The sequence below is a fragment of the Peromyscus californicus genome, unplaced genomic scaffold (assembly GCF_007827085.1).
Source record: "Peromyscus californicus insignis strain IS unplaced genomic scaffold, ASM782708v3 Scaffold_13__1_contigs__length_99412109, whole genome shotgun sequence".
Taxonomy (NCBI): domain Eukaryota; kingdom Metazoa; phylum Chordata; class Mammalia; order Rodentia; family Cricetidae; genus Peromyscus; species Peromyscus californicus.
In genome coordinates this window covers 4,541,750-4,563,760 of record NW_026294424.1, presented here as the reverse complement: position 1 = coordinate 4,563,760, position 22,011 = coordinate 4,541,750, and the positions used below count along the sequence as shown (strand labels likewise).

Here is a 22,011-nt window from a genome sequence, read left to right as displayed (position 1 = left end):
GGGTCTTCCTGGGGACAGGCAGATAGCCTGGACCCAAGCAGACTGTTTATGTGTTAGCTGTGTGTCGGAGGCTTTGGCCCCATAATGGGGTTTCTCAGAGCTACACTTTTGTGAAGGAGAGCTTTGCTGTCCCAACTGATTCCCACTGTCAGCAGTTAGGACAAACTCCAAAAACTGAGGGGACAGCTGTGTGCTGTTTCCATACTCACCACAGGCCTCCCAGCCCTCTCTGGGACCAGCCTCAGCACACGCCTCCAGCTGCTTCCCCACACCTCCCCTGAAGCTGGAGGCCCCAGTCCAGGTGTGGCCTTCTGAAAGCCCTTTGCTGTTAGTCCTCATGGCAGCCTCACTTCCTCTGCGTAGTCCTAGAGATGAGGCAGAAACTATTTCAAGCCATGCATCCACCCTTGATGAGCCCTGCAGGAGGTAACACTGAACAGGCTGGTGATGATGGCGTAGGTCCTCTCAAGGTATGGAGAGCGGAAGGGGGAATTCCTAGACCTCTGGACCACCTACCAAGACCCTTCTGAAGCCCCTGCTCCACAGGACCTTGAGGCTGAGCACAAGGACAGTTGCATGTCCCTTAGGGGATGTGGCCCTTACCCCACCCAGTACCCACAGTTCCCTCCACCTGTCATCAATAGTGCTTCTCCAGAACATTCCTTTCCTATTGCCGGCTTGTTTTCCCTGTTCCCAGCTACCTCCATCAGTACCGTATGCACTGCCCGTATTAGCTTCCTACCCGAGTTCCTGCTTGTCCTTAAGAGAGTTCCACATCCCCGCAGTGGGGGTGTTTCAGCATCCCAGCTCTCCTGTCCCCTGTGCCTCAGTTTTCTCATCTGTGCAAAGGGAGACTTAATGCACGTGCTGGAAGGTGTGACTAAACTGTACTCACAAGTTAGAGAAGAAATGTCACCTGTTCATCATGACCTCACCCTGAGGGACAACCACACACTTAGGGGTCTTCACATCCCAAGGGCCAGCTTCTTGGTGACCTGTTTAGGATGTGACTCTAGAGCCTTCTCCACTTTTTCCTTCAAGATGGCAGCCAGAGGTCCAGGAGCTAATCAACCAACTGGAAGGGGTGCCAACCGATCAAACTCTTCTTTTAAAGACCAAGGCCAAGGTCACACGGCCCAAGGAATTCAACCTGACTGTCCCGAAGCCCCGTGCCATTACAATGCCTGAGCCTGTACCCACTGTGGCCAAGACAAAACCTGTGAGTTGGGCATTTGTGGTGGACACAGGTCTGCACCATCAGGATGTTCAGGCTGGGAGACTGGACTGTGGGGGTCATTGGGCAGCTGGGCTCCTCCGGGGTCAAGAGTGTACTGGACCATCCAGGAGCATTCAGTGACCCACAATGCACCCACACACTCCCACACACCCTTACACACCCACACAGAGAGGGAAGTAGGCTGACCCAGAGCCCACCACATTCTCAACCCAATCAGGAGGTGCTAAGTGATACTATCTGGCCATGGGTTTAGACCTGTCTGGATTATGCTTGGAGTTCACCATTAGCCATGGCACCCACCCTCCCCATTGGATAGTACACTTGAAAGTCACCGTGTATATGCTTTTCAGGCTGGGTCAGGAGTGTCTTCCTGAGTCCCAGAAACGCCTGACCCCTACTCAGGGAAGTTCATGTCTGTCCCCTCTGCTGAGAGCCTGTCTTTCTCCTGTCTGTTTCTGATTTATCAGTCAGGATGCTCTGAACTGCACGTAACAGAAAAATGCAGCTCAACTGGCGGCTTAGACAATAGACCACTAGTATTAAAGTAGAAATAGGCTCCAGATACAGTTTGATCAGGGTTCCAGCTCTCTTTCTCTATGACTGCCTCTACACTAGTCTCCTCTGTAAGTGGATTTCATCTTTAGATTAACTTCATCTCATTTTAGTTAAAAAAAAAAATGAATCCATGTCTTGTGTCTACATTGTACATTGTCTAGGACAGGAAAGAATGTATAGGGACAGGAGCGATTCAGAAAAGTCTGATTGGTCCAGTTCAGGCCTCAGGCATGCTTAAACCGGTCACTGGCTTTCTGAGTGCTAAGTCCTGACCAGACTCTGGATTCCCACAAGCACTAGCAGTGGCCTCCTAGGTCAGTCTGGTCCTCCTAGAATGAAGGACTACAGAGGAGTGAGAGGGGACGACACTGGAGGTCCCGCATCTCACCCTAGTTCCTCCAGTTTTCAAGTCTCACTGAAAAATCTCATTCCAGAAGCTTTTCATGAGGCCTCAGCTCTCTGGGTCCCCACCCGGTTTTCTTCTTCTTAACTCATCTTTTCTCCACAGCATTGGTTACTGTTTACAATTTGTGGATCTGCTTATTGCCTGGCTCTTGATCTGTTTTATTCATACCGTATTTCCAACACAGGTGGTGAAGTCATGGCTTAGAGAAGACATTCAATAAATACTTGTATAGGATGGACAGATAGATGAGTGGATAGATGGGGGCATAGATGAATAAATGGCTATATGGGTAGTGGATAGATGATGAGTAACCAGGTGGATGGATGGAAGATAAGTTACTGGGGTTTTGTTGCTAGGTAACTCCACAGTTTGCTCATCTACAGGATCTCTGATGTTTCTGGTACAAACTCCTCAAGAATTAATCCTTCTAGCCACCTCTCTTTCTGTTTGTTCTGCTTGGCTGAGGGACAGTTCTGCTTGTCCCCTCACTGTGACATAGTAGACCTTCCCTGAGCTCATTTTTGTGTTCACAAAGCCTGTGTCCAACACCCTCCGTGCTCTGACCCATGGCCAGGACTCCCTTTCACCTCCTAAGCTGAGGAGGTATGGGTGCCTGGAGGCACAGATAGTGAGCAAAAATATGCACTAGCCCCAAGGCAGTGTCCTTCCATCCTCCCAAGTTGGACAGCAGCCAGGGGAGGCCTCAGTGCAGTGGGAGTGGGGTGGGCAAGGAGATGCAATCTTCCTAGTATGGATGCAGAGCATGGAGGGTGCTGGACACAGGCTTGGTAGATACAGAACTGAGCTCAGGGATGGTCTGTGTTATAGTGAGGGGACAAGCAGAACTGTCCCTCATCCAAGCAGAGCAAACAGAAAGCATGAGGTGACACTCAGTCAGGTGGGTCGGAACCAACACAGCTCTTCCTGGCTGTCAGGAAGAAAGAAGCCAAGAAAACAGCACTTAGTAGAACTTTTAGAAGCAGGTGGGCAAGACTGGAGATGGCTCTGGGTGTGAAGGACACAGTCACAGAGGAAGGCCTTGGTGAAAAAGAACACCAGGGTCCCCAGTGAGGGTCATCAAGGCTCGGGGAAAGATAGATAGAGGAAAATGAGACCTTTAGTTTGGATGAGTTGAGTTGGTCATGTCTTTGAAACGTGCAGAGGAGAAGACAAGGATTAGAGGGACTGGTTCAGGAATCTCAGGCTCAAGGGTGACAAGGCTGGTCCCTCACCTGCCCTCTGATGGACACAGCTCCTCTAGGGACATTGAGATTCTCCTGTGACTGAACTCAGAGGACAGACCAAAGTCTTCTCTTAAAGTCCTTTCATGGGCAGCTTACTTTTTCTTTTTCTTTTTTTTTTGTAAACAATGCGTAATACTCTCTGATCCCTCTACCCACCCCTTCTGTCTTAAGAGCTGGATGCCTCCCCTTGCACACCCTGGCTTCTCCCCTGAAACAATGGCATGCCCTCGGTGCCCTGGCCTTACCGTTCCCTCTGTCTATCCCCATCCCATAATGAACTCTAGAACCCATGCCTGCTGCTGGTCTGACCGTCTACACTATGCTTCACTAACCACTCACCCCTTGGCCACTCCACCAGATCCCTCAGAGCACCTACCAGGAGCCCGTGGAGCAGCAGCTTCTGCAAATGATCAAAAGATACAACCGCCGGAAGGCTGAGGTGGCCACATGGGACCCCTGTCTCCCTAGACACCCCATTGGGCTGTTAAGAGCAGGGGAAGGGGAGAAGGTTGGGGACCTTAGGCATAGCACATGCATTCTACCATCACCCCACAAACACACACACACACAATGGCCTGAGGACCCTGGGTTGCAGCTGGTGGGGAAAGAACAGCATGATGTCATGGCAGGAGCTGCTACTGAAAGCGAACATGGAAGAGCTACGGTGTGCTATGCCCCGGTTGCACAGGGATTCACAAGCACAGGTAATGCCCAGCTTCCAAGGCAAGCCCAGTCTTTTTTCTTATGCCGTAAAGTTCTTCCTACTGGGGCTGAGGATGTAGTTCAGTTGGCAGAGTGTTGCCTGGCATTCATGAAACCATGGCTTTCATCCCTGGCACCACATAAACCAGGTATGGGTGGCACATGCCTGTAATCCCAGAACTTGAGAGGTAGAGACAGAGGATCAGTGGTTCAGGTCATCCTTACCTTACAGCCACATGTGCCACAGCACACTTGTGGAGGTCAAGGGACAGCTTGCAGAAATTGATTCTCTTCTACCATATGGGTCCCAGGGAGGGAACTCACGGCCATCAGACTCAGCAGCAAGTACCTTTACCCACTGATCCCTCTCCCCAAACTCATACGGGAAGACAAGAAAGACTGGGTGTAGTGACGCCCTCCTTTAATGCCAGCACTCAGGAGGCAGAGGCAGTCTACATCTTTTAGTTTTAGTTTGAGCCAGCCTGGTCTACATAGTGAGTTTCAGGCTAGCCATAACCAAATAGTGAGACTCTGTAGCCAGGCGGTAGTGATGCACCCCTTTAATCCCAGTACTCAGGAAGCAGAGGCAGGTGTATCTCTGTGAGTTCGAGGCCAGCCTGGTCTACAAAGTGAATTCCAGGACAGCCAGAGCTGTTACGTAAAAAAAAAAAAAAAAAAAAAAAAAACCAAAAAAAAAAAAAAATACAAAATCCTGTCTCAAAAAAACAATTAATTAATTGATTAATTAATTAAAAGACTAGGGTGATTATGGACCAATACAAAGAAGTTCTGTCTTCCAGAGAAACTCACTGAAGAGTGGGGGCCACACATGATCTAACAGCTGGGTAGTTCCAGGGCTATGTATTCCAGTCAGCAGCATACTTGGAGTTGCGATGGCTGCCTTTATGGACTACTATTCCTCCATACTGGCACTTCAGCTCTCCCCAACTTTTATCAAGGGACAGCAAGAGGCATGGGGCAGGCATTCAGCCCAAGAAAAGGGACTAGGGCGGGGATAACTCAGCCCTGGGGGGCAGTGGAGGAAGAGGATACTGAATCCTGAGGAAGCCAGCAATCCTATCTGGCGACTACTGTCCTTAGGCCCAGCAGACTCTCTCCCTTCCTCGTTCCTGCCCAGGAGGTCAAGCACCCCAGCAAGGCTTAGAGTGCAATGGAAGACAGAGTGCCAGCCTGAGGGGCCAGGGTGGGCACATGTGGATGGGTAGCTAGAGTGAGGACAGAGGGGAGTGGGTGACCTTTCCAGGGATACTGGGCATGCACAGGTGCCAGACTACCTCTGCCTGATTTTCAGGACTTCGAGAAGCAGGAGCAGCATCAATCTGCATCCCCAATACGCAGGACTCCAAATCTGACCTTCTTCAAGGTGAGGGCCTCCTGGCCTATCGGGTCTCTTCTTGGGACTTCCCTGCTGCCTGACCCAAGTAAGGCTCTGAGAGTGAGAGCTGGAGGACCCAAGGGCCCCACAGACAGCTTTACCCTTGAAGCAGAGGGTGCCTAGGCAGGGGATGAGTTAGAAGGACTTGATATCTGATAGCAGACACTTGCTTTTGAGACCTACCATCCATTCCCCTCCTCTGCTGCAGCCTAACACCTTTCCGGTCAAGCTGAACACAGCTACCATCCTTCGAGAAGGGGCCTTATACCAGCGGCAGGTGGAGAAGGAGCTGCAGAGGTGAGGGGCAGATGACATCTAATTCTTTCCCTTTCCCTTTCAAGGATATTGCCCTCAAGAGAAAAGCCTAGAGTAAGAGCCCGTCATCAGGCTGCTCAGCAGAGAGGAGGGGGAGGCTCTGAATTCGTTGAGGAAAATGCAAGCAAGGCCAGGGCGGGCCATGGTTGTCCACATATTAATCTTAGCTCTTGGAAGGCTGAGTTGAGAGGATAGAGAGTTCTAGGCCAGCTTGGGCTACAGAAAGACATTGTCTCAAAATCAACAAGCAAAACCCACTTCAGATTTTCCTAAGTTCTCAGCCACACATTTCTCTCCACATGTCAGCCAAGCTTACAGTGGACAGCAGCTTAGTACCCTCTGGAGACAGCACCAGACAGCATTCGTGGGTTTGGGGCTGTATCCTAAGACCTCTTCCCGAAGGTGCTGATTCCAGTTCCCAGCTGGCTTTCCCTGCGACTCTAGAATCTAAATCAGGTTTCAAGTCCTCTCCTGGGGTTTGATTAGTTTTCTAGAACAGCTCACAGAACTCAGGGGGCACTCTTATGTACATTTACTAGTTAGTTGTAAAAGATACTATGACTGATACTTGTGGAGAGGTGCGTACGTAGAGCCCATAGGAGAGCTGGTGGGGGTTTCCCTATCTACCAAGGTGCATACCTTCTAAGACTATCTGCTGAGCTGTCCAAGAGCTCACACGAATCTTGGCATTTGCTTTTCGTGGGGACCTCACAGGTAGGTGTGGTTAGCTACCACACTGGCCAAGGGGAATTAGCCTAACTGTTATTCCTCTGCCCTCCCAGAACCCAGCACTCGATCCTGGTTTTGTTTTGGTCTTTCTGGTGACCCGCCCCATCCAAGCTACCTAGGTGGGGCCAGCTAGCAGCCAAACAAGCAGCCAAAGACCAAGTCCAGATCTGACATCTTCACAGTCCACTCCCCATCTTTGAACACGAATCCCTCGCAGTTTGGAAAGGATATGTGACCCAGAAGATGTCTTATTACTGCTCTCCAGTTCTGTCCTGAAAGTCTCTCAGGACATTCAGGCTTCTGTTAGGTTCGTTCCAAAAGTAGGAGTGGTTCAGCTCACACTGCCTCTCCCTCCAGGGTGAGCTGTAACTGGGATAGGTCAGTACCGTTTCTTGCTCTGAGCCTCCCATGATAGTAAAATAGTATTGAATTTCCCTTATTCTGTAATACATCAGTTCATTCCTTCACCTACCTAGGCCGTGCCCTGCCACTAACACCCAAGCCTTTCTGTGGAATCTTGGAATCAGTCACTGTGCTAGTATAGACCACAGGCAGCAATTCCTGACTAGCAAGTGGCTCTTCCTTGGTCCATTCTCATTTATACAGAACAAGGAACTCCAAATTTTTCAGAGTAAGTGAACACACAACCCAATCCTACAGTTTATTCCAATGTTTTCACTCAACAACACCCTTTTCAAACCAAGACATAAGATTTCTCTTCACCAGCCTGTAAGCATGCTACAGCAATGGACACCATCTGGGTATCTTATAATTCAATTCTGCCGTGGCATCATCTACCTGGAGATGATGGTCAATGCCACAAGGTGGGGGCTGTGTCCTTAAGACTGTCCACCCCAAGATGCCAATTGTAATCATCAAATAGATTTTTTTGTTTGTTTGTTTTATTTTGTTCTTGCAATGCTGGAGATCAAATCCAGGGCCATGTGCATGCCAGGCAAGCATCCTATTAATCAATCAATCAATCTAATCAATCCTCTCAGGTCTCCGGGTAGTTTTAATTGTGCTTCTAAACAAGCATATGTAATTTTGGGGTTTCACAACCCCTTTCTTGTTTTGTTTTTAAGACTTATTGTTATTTTTTATCATTTATGTGTGCATCTCTGTGAGTGTATGGGCATGTGTGTGCTGGTGCTTGAGAAGGCCAAAAGAGGGCGTCAGATATCTTGGAGATAGAATTAATAAAATAAATGTGAGCTGCCCTTTGTGAGTACTGGGATGTGAACATCAATCCTCTTGATAGAACAGCACGTGCTCTTAAAAGCTAAACCATCTCACCCAGGTGGTGGTAGCGCATACTTTTAATCCCAGCACTCCAGAGGCAGAGGCAGGCAGATCTCTGTGAGTTCAAGGACAGCCTGGTCTATAGGACAGCCAGGGCTATACAGAGAAACCCTATCTTGAAAAAAAAAAAAACAAAACAAAAACAAACAAACAAACAAACAAAAACAGCACGAAAACATCTCTCTTGCATCCCTCCCGCATTTGATTAATTACCTACAGAAGCTCAATGACTTGAAGACAGGCTTAGTTGCATATACCAATTCATTGTGAAAAGTGTGACTAAGGGCACAGAGAAGAATTACACAGGACGGAGAGTAAGAAACCAGTCACAGAGCTTCACACTCCACTCAGATCCTCTACCTGCTCAGTTCTCCAGAAACTCATGTGAACCCTGACCTTTATGTGATATAGGGATTTGCCATGTGTGTGATTAATGAAATCACTGGTGTGTGTGATCACCTCCCCTCACGTCCAGTTTCCTGGGCAATGCTGACGGTGAAGCTGAAACTTCCAAACAGTGCTCCTGCCTTGGTCTTTCTGGTGACCAGCCCCATGCTGAAGGTGCCCAGAGACCACTAGTCTGAAATTACCTCATTGCATAAAAACACTTGGAAATTCTCAAGTATTTTAGGTGTCCAGTCATATGGCAAGAAATGAGGATGAAAACCAAATGCACTTCACAGCGTCATGACCAATCTCTGGTCCTGCTATGGTGGAGGGAAAGGCATGCAGGTCTGTGTCAGGCTCACGGCCACATTTCACAGTGATAATTTTAGCTCTGTGAGTGAGGAGACAGACCAGGGTGGGGAGAGACTTAGCAGACAGCTGGTCCCCTCCCTTGACCACCCTCAGGGTCACTTGCTCCTTAGAACTCCACCCATGAGGGTCCTTTCATGTCTACAAGTTGGGCTGTGGTGGGAACCTCAGGTGGCTGACTGGAAAGATGAGTATGTGAACAAGCGGGACAGGGTTGATAGGTGGACAGAGACGTGGACGAAGGAAGGGCGAGGAGATGGCTCATAGGTGGCTGGGTGGGTACACAGGAGAGGCAGGCAGATGTAGGTAGGTAGGGAGCATTGGCGGTGAATGTTCTTTGAGGTCGTCCCTGCCTGAGAGGACCGATGACCTCCTAGTGGTCCTGATCACATGAGGAAACCTAGCCGCACCTCTATCTCCCTTCCCCTAGAGTTGATAAGCTTGTGGATGGGGCTGGAGACTTCTCTGAGTTCCTCGAGTGGCAGAAGAAGATGCAGGCAAAGGACCTGGAGGAGCAGCTAGCTGCTTGCCAGTGCCGGCGACTGCAAGGAAAGCTGAGCCATGAGGAGGCCATCTTGGCCCGGCAGAACCTCATACAGGAAAACAAGCAGAAGGCTGACCAGAAGAAGGAGGAGGTGATGTACACAATGTCAGAGTGGCCAGGGTCACAGTGTGACTTCTGGGAGTCACGAGCTGTGGCCAGCAGAGAAATCAAGCACCTATTCTGTGGCTGACTACAGCCTGGCAGCCACTGTGACCCAGGGTCATCACCTAAGACCTACAGGGAGACATAGGTTCTTTGTCCCTCCGTCAACATTCAGGGGTCCATAAGAGTTTCACGTTAACTAAACTGAGTGGTATTCCTGCTTCTGCCCAGAGGCCACCCAGGTCTAGACTTTAGCTTTGTTTGTCCTTGGATGTGTCCCACTGAGAACCAGAGCTCCAAGGCTGCACTTGAGGTCATCACATTACTTCTTTGAGTAGATTCACTTGTGCAGTGTTTGGTGTTTGTTTTTAAGAACACAGAGATCCACCTACCTCTGCTGGGATTAAAGGCATGTGCCACCACCACCCAGCTTGTATTCAATTTTAGGATTTGCTTTTTCTTTCTTTTTTTTTTTTGGTTTTTTGAGACAGGGTTTCTCTGTGTAGCTTTGCGCCTTTTCCTGGAACTCACTTGGTAGCCCAGGCTGTTGCTTTTTCTTTCTTAATTTACTTTGTTTTGCTTTGTTTGGTACTATGAACTGAACTCAGGACTTTGTGCATGAGAAGTACATGCTCAGCCACCAAGTTAAACTCTCAGCAGAATATTTCTCTTTTCAAAGTTTTTAAATTACAAATTCCATTCCACTAGAGATGTAGCTCAGTAGAGTGCTTGACTACCATATGTTAAGTCCTAGGTTCAGTCCCTAGTACTGTATAGAAAAAAAAAAAAGTACAAATAAATTAAGAGAAAAAAAGACATTGCATTTAGTCAGATGTGGCGGTTCATACCTAGACTCATGCAGCACTTGTGAGGGTGAGACAGAAGGATTGACATGAGTCCAAGGGCAGTTTAGAGAGTAAGACTTTGTCTCCAAAAGAAAAAAAAGTTCTTTCATGCTTAGCATAAAACTTTTCAAAACAAATTCTTCATGTTGAGTTGTTGTGATAGTTTGTTTATTTTGAGAACTTGGTCCATTACACTAAGTTGTCAAATTTATAAATTTTTAATATTCTAACATCTTTAAAAAAAAAATTCCTACTGCTGTGTATGGTGGCACATGCCTTTAGTCCCAGCACTCAGGAGGCAGAGGCAGGTAGATATCTGTGAGTTCAAGGCCAGCCTGGTCTACAGAGTGAGTTCCAGGCCAGCCAGGGATACATATTAAGACCCCTGTCTGTATTAGTCAGGGTTCTCTGGAGGAACAGAACTGATAGAATTATTATGGAACTCACTCTGTAGACCAGACTGACCTCAAACTCACAGAGATCCGCCTGCCTCTGCCTCCCAATTGCTGGGATTAAATTATGTGCCACCACTACCCAGCATTTTTTATTGTTGTTGTTGATTTGTATATGTATGTTTGGGGTGTGTGTGTGTGTGTGTGTGTGTGTGTGTGTGTGTCTGTGTGTGTGTGTCTGTGTGAGGCCAGGGTTCTAGTTACATTTCCATTCATACCTTCTTGACTGTGAATAGAGAGCAGTTCAGTTGGAGCTAATATTGGGAAAAAGCAGTTTGGGGAAGGAAGCAGGACCTAGTTCCCTCCCACCTGGGCTTTTCCATGGGTGCAATGGAAGGGGTTGGGCCATGGTGACTAGTGAAGTCATCGTCCCTCAGCAGTCACTTCCACCTTCCCAGCAGCTGGCTTTACTGTCCCATCTCCTATATCACCACATGTGGCAAGTGACTCAAGAAAGGTTTGTCATTGAGGAACTGAATCAAGAGCGGCTGCTGTGTCTGACTGTCTGGGTACTGAGTCGAGAGTGGATGCTGTGTCTGTGTCTTTCTGGCCACCGACAGGCTCTCACAGCCTCTCCAGGTTTGGTTACAACCTAACAAGGTCTCTCTGATACCCAAAGGTCTCGTGACTTAGTGGCCACAGGTAGAACCCAAGGAGGAGAGTGCCATGTGAGGGTGACAGCCAGCCAAACCTGAAGATTGTTAGTGAACCTTGAGCCTTGTCAACACAGCTATCCTCACAGGCAGGCCAGTTCTGGGCATCCCAGACCCAGAACTGTGTCTTTCAATGTCTGTGGGTAAATGTACTGCTCGCCAACCTATGTATACCCTGTTGGTTCTGAGCATGCCTAGCACACACATTCATGTGGTTAAAACCTTTGCCTAATGATAGCCACATTAGATGACACTGAATACGTTAAAATAAATTTCAGTTTAATTTTTCTTGTGCACTGTGCTCAGATGCTTTCTTACAGTCCCAGCATGTGCCAATCAACTACAGCTTTTTTTTTCTGTGTAAAGTCCCTTCACTCCCACTGGCCATAGTACCTTTGGCTCATCCTCTGATCTGTTTGCATTGCTCCACAGCCTTCAGAAGCCTCCTTTATATTTAGAGATAAGATCCTTGGGCCTACTGTGGTTTTCTGTGCTTCAGACCTAGTTATTAGCTGGGTGTCGAAATGCATACCTGCAGCCTCACAGGAGGCTGAGGCAGGAAGGTTGGGATTTTGAAGTCAGCCTGGGCTACACAGGGAGAAACTGACTTTAAAAAAAATGACCTATGTTTCAACAAGCCCCTATGTTTCACCATGGAGACCAATATTAAGTTCTAGCTCTGGTTTCTTCCACAGTGAAAAAAGATGTATTTAAAATCATGGGTGTAACAGTGATCTTTTAAGTGTGTGTGTGTGTGTGTGTGTGTGTGTGTGTGTGTGTGTGTGTGTGTGTGGCCAGATGGCCAGATGGATGGATGGATGGATTTGTCCATACTGGTCTTTGAATCTAGGGCCCTGTGCAGGATAGGTGAATGCTTTATTCTAAGCTGTATCTCCAGCAACAGTGGTATTTTCAATTTCTTTCTAACACTGACTTGATTACTGGTTATATTTTCTGCTCTTAACTAAATTTATCCCCCTTTTAAAATAATTTGGTGAATCATGCAAATAATAAGCTAAACCGAATAAAACTCGCTTTTTAACTCCGCACCCTCCAGTCACAGTAGGATCAATGCAGGGTAGCCCTACCGGTCTCAACACTAAACCCACTAGTGAGAAACATTTCACATGCCGGTTGCCATGGGGACCATTCTTTGAGTACATCTTTACCGAAGTCCTCACTCAGTCTGATGTAGATTGGCAGCTCTTGCAGGGCTCTGCTACTTGGTCCCAGTCACACAAAGGCTATCTAGCATGTTTTGTGGGCTTTTTTTTAATATTATTATTATGGTAGTGTAGGGAATTAAGCCCAGGGCACCCCCATACACATGGGACAAGAACTTCATCACTGAGCTGTACTCCAGCTCTGGGTTAGTTTTGAAGTTCTCCCACTCAGGGGACCCAAAGCTCCTACTTGGTGCCACCTAGAAGAACAGCCCTTATTTGGGTGCTGTCTTGTGGAAAGGATAAGATCTGCGGTAGAACTCAAGAGCTGGACCAAGGATGAATTCCTTGCCTCTTGCCCACAGGCAGAACACAGGTCTGGGGTTTCCATCCCAGGAAACAGCCAGGGGTTTGCCTCTAGACTCAGCCAGATATCTGCTCTGCCGCTCACTTCCCTGGTGATGCCAGTCTTTCTGTGGAGTTGGCACATACATCTCACCAAACCCCCGTGCCTGCCTGCCACCCCCAGCCTTAGCACCTCCTCTTCCTCCACTCATTCCCTTTTTCTTTTGGGGAGGGGAGGTTGGGTTTTTGAGACAGGGTTTCTCTGTGTTGCTCTGGCTACTCAAACTCACTCTGTAGACCAGGCTGGCCTCGAACTCACAGAGATCCTCCTGCCTCTGCCTCCCAAGTGCTGGAATTAAAGGCGTGTGCTACCACCACCCAGCTCACCCATTCCCTTTTCTTTGCTGACCTCCAATACTGTGCGGATGCCTACACTGTCACTGAGGGTAGCCAACCCCCTTTTCTGAGCCCTTGCCATGCTGTTTGTTGTGCCCAGTGCAACTGACCAAGTGGCATAGCAGGGGAAATGAAACAACAACAACAACAATAAAAAAAAAAATTTTTTTTTTTTTTTTGGTTTTTTGAGAAAAAAAGTTCAGCCGGGTGGTGGTGGTGGTGGTGGTGGTGGTGGTGGTGGTGGTGGTGGTGGTGGTGGTCGTCGTCGTCGTCGTCGTCGTCGTCGTCGTCGTCATCGTCATCGTCGTGGCGTACACCTTTAATCCCAGCACTCGGGAGGCAGAGCCAGGTGGATCTCTGTGAGTTCGAGGCCAGCCTGGTCTCCAGAGCGAGATCCAGGACAGGCACCAAAGCTACACAGAGAAACCCTGTCTCGAAAAACAAAACAAACAAACAAGCAAAAAGTCCAATGAAAGTGATTAGGGAGGCACAGATGTTGCCCTACGGCGCATGGCAAATCTATGATCTGTTGTTAGAGTCCCAGGCCAGGGAGGCTTGCCTCAGAGAGTTGCACCAGACTGTTTAAATATCAGATCTGTCCTTTGGAATCCAAGGTGAACGTAGGCAAGATGGAGTTGATCTGCTCAGTTCTAGAGCCACAACTAGAGGCTTCTTTCTCAGTCGCTGTGCCCATGGTCTACATGTTGTAAAAGCCGGTGGTTGTTCCTGGGGAGGTGGCCCAGTGGTTAAGAACACTGAGGACCTATGTTTGATTCCCAGCACAGCACGACGGCTTATAACCACCTGAAACTCCAGTTACAGGGGACCTTGACAACCTTTTCTGGCCTCCTTGGGCATTGCATGCATGCAGTATACATGCTGGCAAAACACCCATACACATAAAAAAAAACTGAAAACAAAAAAACTGATGGTTGATAGGTTGTTGATTATGATGTCCTTGTAAATCTAGAAGCCATTGTTGTTGTCTTCATGTATCCATCATTGGGGGTGTGGGGCAATTAACAGCCCTAAAAAACTAATATGCCCAAGTGCCAAATGGAGCAAAAATGAGATCCAGAATTTGAGGGTAAAAAAGACAGACACAAAATGAAGGCAAAGCTGCCATGTTTTTTTCCTGCCTTTAGCTGTCAGACATCTGCAGCCCATGTGAAGTCAGTGCATTTAGCAAAAGCAACCTCTGAGTTCTTATTCGCATGGCTTGTTCCCAAGATGGTACCTTTTCTGCAGAGCTGTGTCTTTCAGATTCTCTGTGGTAAGGGTTGCTGCCTGACCATGAGTTGGCTTTGCCTTATTTCCAGCAGGAAGCTCTCAGCTGTGTACTGACCATGGGCCTGGCCCTCTATCTCTTGGTCCCAGATGATGCAAACCAGGCCTGGGATCCCTGTAACTCTGCTTAGGGCAGAGGCTCACGGTGCAGGAACAGGCATCTTTCTTTGTTTTTTTCTTGCTTACTTACTTGAGACAGGCATGGTCGCTGGTACACCCCTGTCACTTAGCACTCAGGAGGCAGAGGCAGGTGGATCTCTGAGTTTGAGGCCAGCCTGGTCTCAAGTTCCAGGACAGCCAGGGCTACACAGAGAAACCCTGTCTTGAAAAAAAAAATAATTAAAAACAAGTTTGGAAGCCTGGCATGTGAACAAATGCCTATAATCCCAGCACTCAGGAGGAAAGGGCAGGACGTTTGTGAGTTTGATGTCAGCCTGGGCTACACAGTGAGTTTGAGGCAAGCTTGGGCTACCAAAAAAAAAAAAAAATGGAGTGTGTTGGGACACATCTTTAATTTTAACACTCCAATGCAGAACTAGGAAGATCAGGAGTTCAAGGTCATCCCGTGTGACATAGCAAGTTCCAGACCAGCCTAGGCTATATGAGACTCTGTCTCAAAACAAAACACTGCCCCCACAACTGCCACCCCCTCCCAACTTCTTTTGGTTCTGGAAATCAAATCCAGGCACTTGCTTTTTTTTTTTTTTTTTGCCTCTGCCTCCTACGTGCTGGGATTAAAGGCATGTGCCACCACCTCCCAGCAGGCATTTGCACATCTTAACCACATGTGCTTCTTACTGTCCCCTCCCCACCAGTTTCCTCCATTGTGAGCATCTTCCTTCATCAGGTTCTAAGCTGCTACAACAAAATACTGGAAACTCAACCCCAGGACATCCCTGGGAAGAAGGAAGGAGGACACGAGGTGGAACGTCCCCAGTAGGCTCAACTTGAGAGGGACTAGGTTTTTCAGGAACTGATGGCCCTGGGATGGACCCAGGCCAGGGATGGCTGCGTGCCCCACAAACTTCTGATGTAGGCTGGGACAGGATTAAAGGGGGACCCAGCCCACCTCAGTTCTCAGTGTTTTGGGTCCTCTGTCTGAGCAGACAGCTGAGCTAATGCTGCAGTGTGCTGAGAGGCGCCTCCAAGAGGAGAAGGCCATGAAAGAGCTGGTGGGGCAGATCATTGAAGCCCAGAAGAATGTCAAGGTGGCCCAGATGAAGCTTGTGAAGGGCCGGCAGCAGATAGGTACCGAAGGGAGTCAGGTGCCCTGAGGCCTGCCCCATTCCCTTTCATCCTTTTCAATTAAACAAGCTACTGTGGTCAGTGAGGGATGGTGCCCCTGGAGGGTGGGCTAGGACTGAGCAGAGGCCAAGGTCTGAAGAAGACACTCCCGGGGGACACAGCCCCTACTCATTGCCTGCCAGACCATTCACTGCCCTCATCAGCACCCCCACTTGGTTCCCAAGTTCAGGAGGTGATAGAAGAGAGCCGGGAGCTGCTGCAGCGTAGCACGGAGGCAGCCAAAGAGGAGCAGAGACGGCGCTGTGAGCTTACTGCCCAGCTGCGAGCACTGGAGACACAGCCCACACGCAAGGGCAAGCTGGTGGACCTGACCCAGGTGAGACTGTGGCCCCTGGAAGCTTCAACGTCAGGGTACCTCCTTGTGTGGTACAGCATGTACCGAATTCTCCTCAAGGTCAGTCTTGTCCTATCCACAATCCTCTCGTTACTTGGGTACCACCAGCTGCGGATAGATTCAGCTCAAGGTATGTGCTACAGCAAGACAGTGAGTTTCTCCTGTGACCTTTCCACTAACCTTGATATGGTACCAACCACAGACCAAAGAAACAATTCCACCCTAGTCTAAACTAGTGAGCCAGTGATTTTATTGAGGCTACATATAGGAGCATGGGGGAGGGCTACTTACGGAGGCATAGATGACTCAAAGGTGAGCTTACCAAAAAAGTTCACCCCGGTTGCAAGGGACACCTCAGAAAAGCTGTGCCTCAGGAGATCCCTGCACAATTTGCAGGCAGCTCAGCCTGCTGTTGTGTGAGACCCTTTTCCTGAGTAGATGCAACACACATCTACTTACCATAGTCAGGGAACCCAGGACAGACCAAAGTAACAGTTGGACCAAAGTCCAGCTCGGTAAACCAGTGGATTTTTACTGGGGCCCCAACAGCAGTGTGAGCAAGGTTAACTTACAGGTCCAGGATGGCTCAGAAGCAGTTGCGTCAGTGAAAAGCCTACCCCAACACAGACGACAGCTCATGGAAACTGGATCCCAAGAGCTCTCTGCACAATTTGCGGGCAGCTTGACAGGCCTTAGAATCTCCTCGGACAGCCCTACTGGTCAGAGTCTCTTCCCCAGTGGTTGTCTACTCATTTTATAAAGCTGGGAGAGGACCTTGAGTCTCCTGAGCCTTAACCCCCACCCACCCTCCTAGACTGGATGATTGCCTTTGGAGGAAATTGCTATTCAGCACTTGCACGCGAGTTTTCTCTTTCCAACAACTGTCATTGCTATACAATCATGGCCACCAAGGCCTTGTGAATCCTGTAACTTTCCGAGCTTTCTGAGCCTTGTAAGTTTCCTTTGTCTCCTGAGTTCTAGGAGCCTCCCTCTTATCTGCAGGATAGCTGCAGGATATGGAATGTTTTTATTTGGAGGAAAAAGCTACCCATCAGAGCAGAATCTCTGATGGGGAGAGAGCTAAACTGCATGAAAATAGCCATTTGGGGAGCTGCATGTTGAAGAGTGAGGTCCCTGGACTCTCCAGACCCAAGACAGAAAGGGGAGTAAGGAGCACCCAAGTGTGTAAAAATCCAGAGCCAGAGAAAGCCAAGGCCTAAGGGGGAGGGGGGAAGTAGCCTGTATGAGAAAGCAGAGGAGAGCCAGGTTCACAGGGGCAAGGGGGCAGGACTGGGAAAGTTTTGCACTTGACTGCTAGGTCTCACCTAGCCCCAGGGTGAGGGGCATCCAGCTGAGAAGTTCAGCTTCACTGTAGGGTTCCAGGCTGGAGCTGCTGATGGGGGTTACACAGGCAGACTGAAGCAGAGGAAAGGTCTTCTTGGTTGAGGGGCGACTGGCTTTACAGCTGCAAGCTTAAGGTCTTCCCTTGTTCTTTGGAAGATCCCAGGATATGGTCTGGAAGGCGAGATGTCTGTTGTGGAACTTCGAGAAAGGCTGGCCCTGCTCAAAGAGACCCAGAAACGAGAGCAGGAGGAAAAGCGTGATCAAATCATTCAGGGCAAGCGAGTCAAAAGTCAAAAGCTACAGAACACAATGGAGCAAATCTCACTGTGCCGCACAGCCATGGGCAGAACCGCAGCCTTGAGGTGAGTACCGTGCTTCCGAGGAAGTCACCTCCATGTGTGGAAGGAGCACAAACCTGCTCTGCACCTTCCTCCGTGGGTACCCTTGCCACACCAGCAGCTCCTGCCAGGCTATCCTCTACAGTAATTCTGACCATTTTTAGTTCGTGGGAGAATTATCAGTTCTGTGGCAATGGCTGCGATGCCCATGACACACACCATGCAATGCACCAATGTCCCGAGGACCTTTGTGCCATATGTGCTTCCCCCAGCTAGCTAGCTGTTTATCAGTCTTCAAAGCCATTTAGGAATAGTTGCAGACAACATATACTTCACTCCTGAGCATTGTAGTGTGTATTTTCTTTAATAAAAAAATGCTGCCCTACCTAAACCACACCGCCATGACACAACTAGCAAAAGTCACCAAAATTCTCAACATCACTTAAATGTCTGTCTGCATCCACACTTCTCCAAGTGTCTCAGGACTGCTAAGACTTTTTAAACTCTTTGTAAGCCAGTAGCTAGGTCACACATAGTTGTGTGTGCATATATGCACACACCTTTTATTTGTTTGAGAACATCTTTATCCAGGTCAGTGTCCAGTGACAGTCAGGTTGGTCACGTGGTCACAACTGCCCCGAGGGAGGTGGTAACTAGGCCTATTACAATGGAACACCCTGGTCTCTAGAGAAAATACCTTCATGTGACTTGGGGGAGGGGTGGACAGAGGAAAGACCCGAATTCATTGCCAGTGGAAGAGAATACATCACTCTTGGTCATCTGAGCAACTGCTGCCCTGACTGCAATTCAGAGGAAAGGACTAGCTGGCCACAGTTACAGAGTGACACACACCTCAGGAAACCCATCACTTCCCAGCTGCTGGCCCTCTCCTCTCAGACCCCAAATGTACCAGTTGATGTTGGAGTGCCTCTCAAGATTCAACTCTGGTAACAATGTTCTTGGACCCCACCCCCATTCCTGCAGTCAGCCTCTATTGCAGGAATTTAGTGAGAGAATTTTTGTAGGGGAACAGGGCCAGGACAGTTGGGTAAGGAGCATGTGTTCATGCCCCATGCTGTGACGTATATACTCTAATCAAAGCTGCAGGCAGCAAGACCTGCAACTGGACAGAGAAAGGGGCCCATATTAAGAAGGGGATGTGCAGAAATGCTGTCACCTGGGGACCATGAGAATGCCAAAGGCAGTGTGAGGCAAAAGGAGTTTTCGAATTTTCACACCAATTCTGTGTTAGAATGCATTTTTTTTTTTAACTTAAAAAGATTAAAAGGGTAAGGGTGCTGGCAGGATCCAACGAAAACCCTCCTGGGTGTCGCCCAGCCAGCTCCTAAGCCAGTGCTGTCGCGGTCCAGGTGGGAGAAAAAGAAGGCTCAGGCTGGAAGTCCGGGGACACCCTCCCAGGACGAGCGTGTGTTGGAGCTGCAGCGCAGAATGGAGGAGAGGGTAGCTGAGCGCCGTAGGCAGACAGCGAAGCTGCAGGTGTCACCGCCCCGGACCGTGCGCCCCCAGCTGCGGGTGAGCTAGGAGGGAAGAGAGGGCAACCTTTTGGGTCTGAGAGGTAGGGGACAGTTAGGGCATGAGGAAGTTAATGTCTGAGCGCCTGGGTGTGGGACCCAACGCCTCCTCAACCGCCCGCTTGCAGGCTCAGGCGGAGGTGCAGCACTGGCTGGAGCTGGACCAGAGTCGCGAACGCAGGCTGCGGGCAAGGCAAGAGGCTGACCGCACCTGCAAGCCTACCCGTCACCTGGAGGCCGCCTGATCAGCCCGGCGGCCATGCGCAAACACCGCGCTCGGCCGCTGACCTTGGCCCCCGCTCCTGCCCCTCCAAGAGCAGCTCTTTTCCTGCACTCCAGCCACAAAGCCCTGCCTCTCCCCAGCTCCAGCCTTCTCCTGTATGGTTGCCCCAGAAAAGATGGTGCAGTGGCGCAGGAGAAACGCTAAACAGCTACTCTTGCTCTGGACTGCAACTGGCTACCTACGTTTTTATGTGCTAAATCTAGCCCTTCCCTATGCCCAGCAAGGCTTTTCGTATGGCTGGAAGCCCCACTCTCCAACCGAAGCCAGTAGATATATGCCTGAGAACCCTACAGCAGCATGAGATTGCGAATGAGGTCCGATTCTTGAACACCTGCTATAGACTGGTCCTTGTCATGCCCCATGTGGCTCATCTGAGCGAGCGATCGCTGCACACAGCAACTATTGCCCAGTCCTGTTCTGCTAATGAGGTCACCTGTGTCAAAGAGGTGACCCTGGTCTGAAAGCCAGGGCTCAGAGCTACCTGCAGGTGCCTTTCAGGGCCCTCTCTCCAGCATCATCAAGAGCTTGAATCCAACAAAATCGGAGCCCTTGGGGACTCCCCCTCAACAGGGCAAGTAGCAGGCAGATCAGAGGTGTTCTCAATTTCTGGCCTTCATGCTGCTCTGTACTGGGGAAAGCTGGACTTTAATAATAGATGTGTGAATGAATGCCTGCGGGTAAAAGTTAGCCTGAAGAATAAAGCTGTATTGTGATGTTTAGTTCATAGGAAGATGGTGGCAAGTCATGGGGAGGGAATAAGCAAGGAGAAACTGCTAGATGGGTAGATGTATCAAGAGAGAGACACTACCCCCTGGCCATCCTCCTCAGGCCTGCAGAGAAGATGGGCACCTCAGGTGGTGAGGCTGTACCCCAGGGTGCCTTCAGACCAAGAAAGTCTCTTAGCATTGACTGGAGTCCTAGGTCAGTATTGAGAACTAACAGAATTCCAAGGCTCTTTACAATCCTGGGTTGGGGGTTGGGGGAGAAAGGAATTCCCATCTCCCTGTTGAATTAGAATTGGGGGCAGATTCAATTTTACTTAAATAAAAATCACGTTTCTGACAGGTTTTGTGTGATTCAAACTCATTTAAAACGGAGGGACTGTGCTCGTGATTTCCAGCCAGCCAAAGGCAGAGTGGATTTAGGATGTGCTGGACATGGGTGCTCTGTCTCCAGGATGCTTAACAGTTCCAGTCTGGACAACAGGGAGATGTCCATTGTCACTGTTCTAGGTTGAAACTGCTCTTGTCGGTCTAGCTCCTGCAGGGGAGCAAGTGTGCATGGCCTGAAGCAAACACCGCGGCAAGGCAGTAGGGATGACCTTTGACTTTAGGCTAGCTTCAGGACAGCCCAGCAAACTGGGCGCTACTGGCAATAGTGCTGCCTGGCAGTGAGCAAGCTCCCTCTTCCTTGTCTGGTCTTTCTGGGGTGAGTAGCTGCTCAGAGACAGCTCAGGAGCACCTGGGTGTTTGCTCCATAAGCCTGAGCCAGAGAGCAGGCTTGAGAGTATTTCTTAGTGATGTGGCAAGTGGATGCTGTATGTGGTAAAACTATGGCCAAATGTTGTTCTACATCAATACCCATTGTCTTGCAGCTTTCTATCTCTGGTCTTGCTGGGCCTGGTAACTTACTCTCCTGTAATCTCAGCACTTTGGAGGTAGAGGCAGGGAACAATGAAGAGCTGAGACCAGCATGGGCGATGTAGTAGGTAGCAGGCCAGTCTGGCTACACAGCAATACCCGCGCTAAAAGGAGTAGAGAGGCAGCAAGATGGCTCGGTCGGTTAAGGAGCTGGCTGTGCAACCCTGGCAACCTCAGATCAAATCTCGGGAACCGTGTGAAGGTGGAAGGAGAGGAACAACTCCCCAGAGTTTTCCTATGATTGTCTACACGTGCTGCATGGCACATGTGACCTCTCCTGACTTACACACCCCCATCAAGAGAAAGCACAAACCAGGTAGCTTATGAAAGGGAAAGTATCGGCTCAGAACCCCCCAAGACCAAGTTCCCAGCACAAAGGAGATTTATTTGCCCCAAGGGACAGAGGGCAGGGATAAGAGACAAAGACAGGAGACAGAGGATAAGGAAGAAGTGGAAGGGAACAGGGGCATTCGTCCCAGGGGGGAGGACAAAGGACTGTCTGGATAGAGAGGAGACAGATGTGACACACAGGAAAATGGCAGTTTATAAAGGTACAAGGGGAAACCTTGCATTAGGAAGAGGTTTAATTTTAACTCGGTTAACTAGGTAAGCCACAGGGGGCTTTTGATTGCTGGACTTCAATACTTTGATAGCTGGACCTCAGTAGTCAGCCTCAGGAGGAGGAAGTGGCCAAATAAGGGAATAGACTTTGGTGGCCAGCTTTAGGAATGCAATCTAATGGTTTTTATCAAGGCAGAGGGAATGGGGAGAAGGGCAAGGCCTGCCAGAGCCATGCTCACCACGCT

General features: G+C 49.3%; 1 protein-coding gene across 4 annotated transcripts in view; it reads left to right on the top strand.

The window, feature by feature from the left end:
• Positions 1-20,629, top strand: part of Cfap99 (cilia and flagella associated protein 99) — a 43,631-nt gene extending 23,002 nt beyond the window's left edge. For 2 of the 4 annotated variants that reach the window (XM_052736207.1, XM_052736205.1), the window contains 11 exons: positions 1,042-1,219; positions 3,801-3,881; positions 4,072-4,146; positions 5,457-5,528; positions 5,749-5,837; positions 9,073-9,277; positions 15,536-15,677; positions 15,899-16,050; positions 17,569-17,774; positions 19,121-19,283; positions 19,411-19,642. In XM_052736207.1, coding sequence (XP_052592167.1) covers positions 1,042-1,219; positions 3,801-3,881; positions 4,072-4,146; positions 5,457-5,528; positions 5,749-5,837; positions 9,073-9,277; positions 15,536-15,677; positions 15,899-16,050; positions 17,569-17,774; positions 19,121-19,283; positions 19,411-19,527 — 1,480 coding nt within the window. In that variant the 3' untranslated portion in view covers positions 19,528-19,642. Of the gene's footprint in view, positions 1-1,041; positions 1,220-3,800; positions 3,882-4,071; positions 4,147-5,456; positions 5,529-5,748; positions 5,838-9,072; positions 9,278-15,535; positions 15,678-15,898; positions 16,051-17,568; positions 17,775-19,120; positions 19,284-19,410 lie in introns of all 4 variants that reach the window. The other 2 variants (XM_052736206.1, XM_052736204.1) reach the window with 1 other exon arrangement.
• The last annotated feature ends 1,382 nt before the right edge of the window (positions 20,630-22,011 follow it).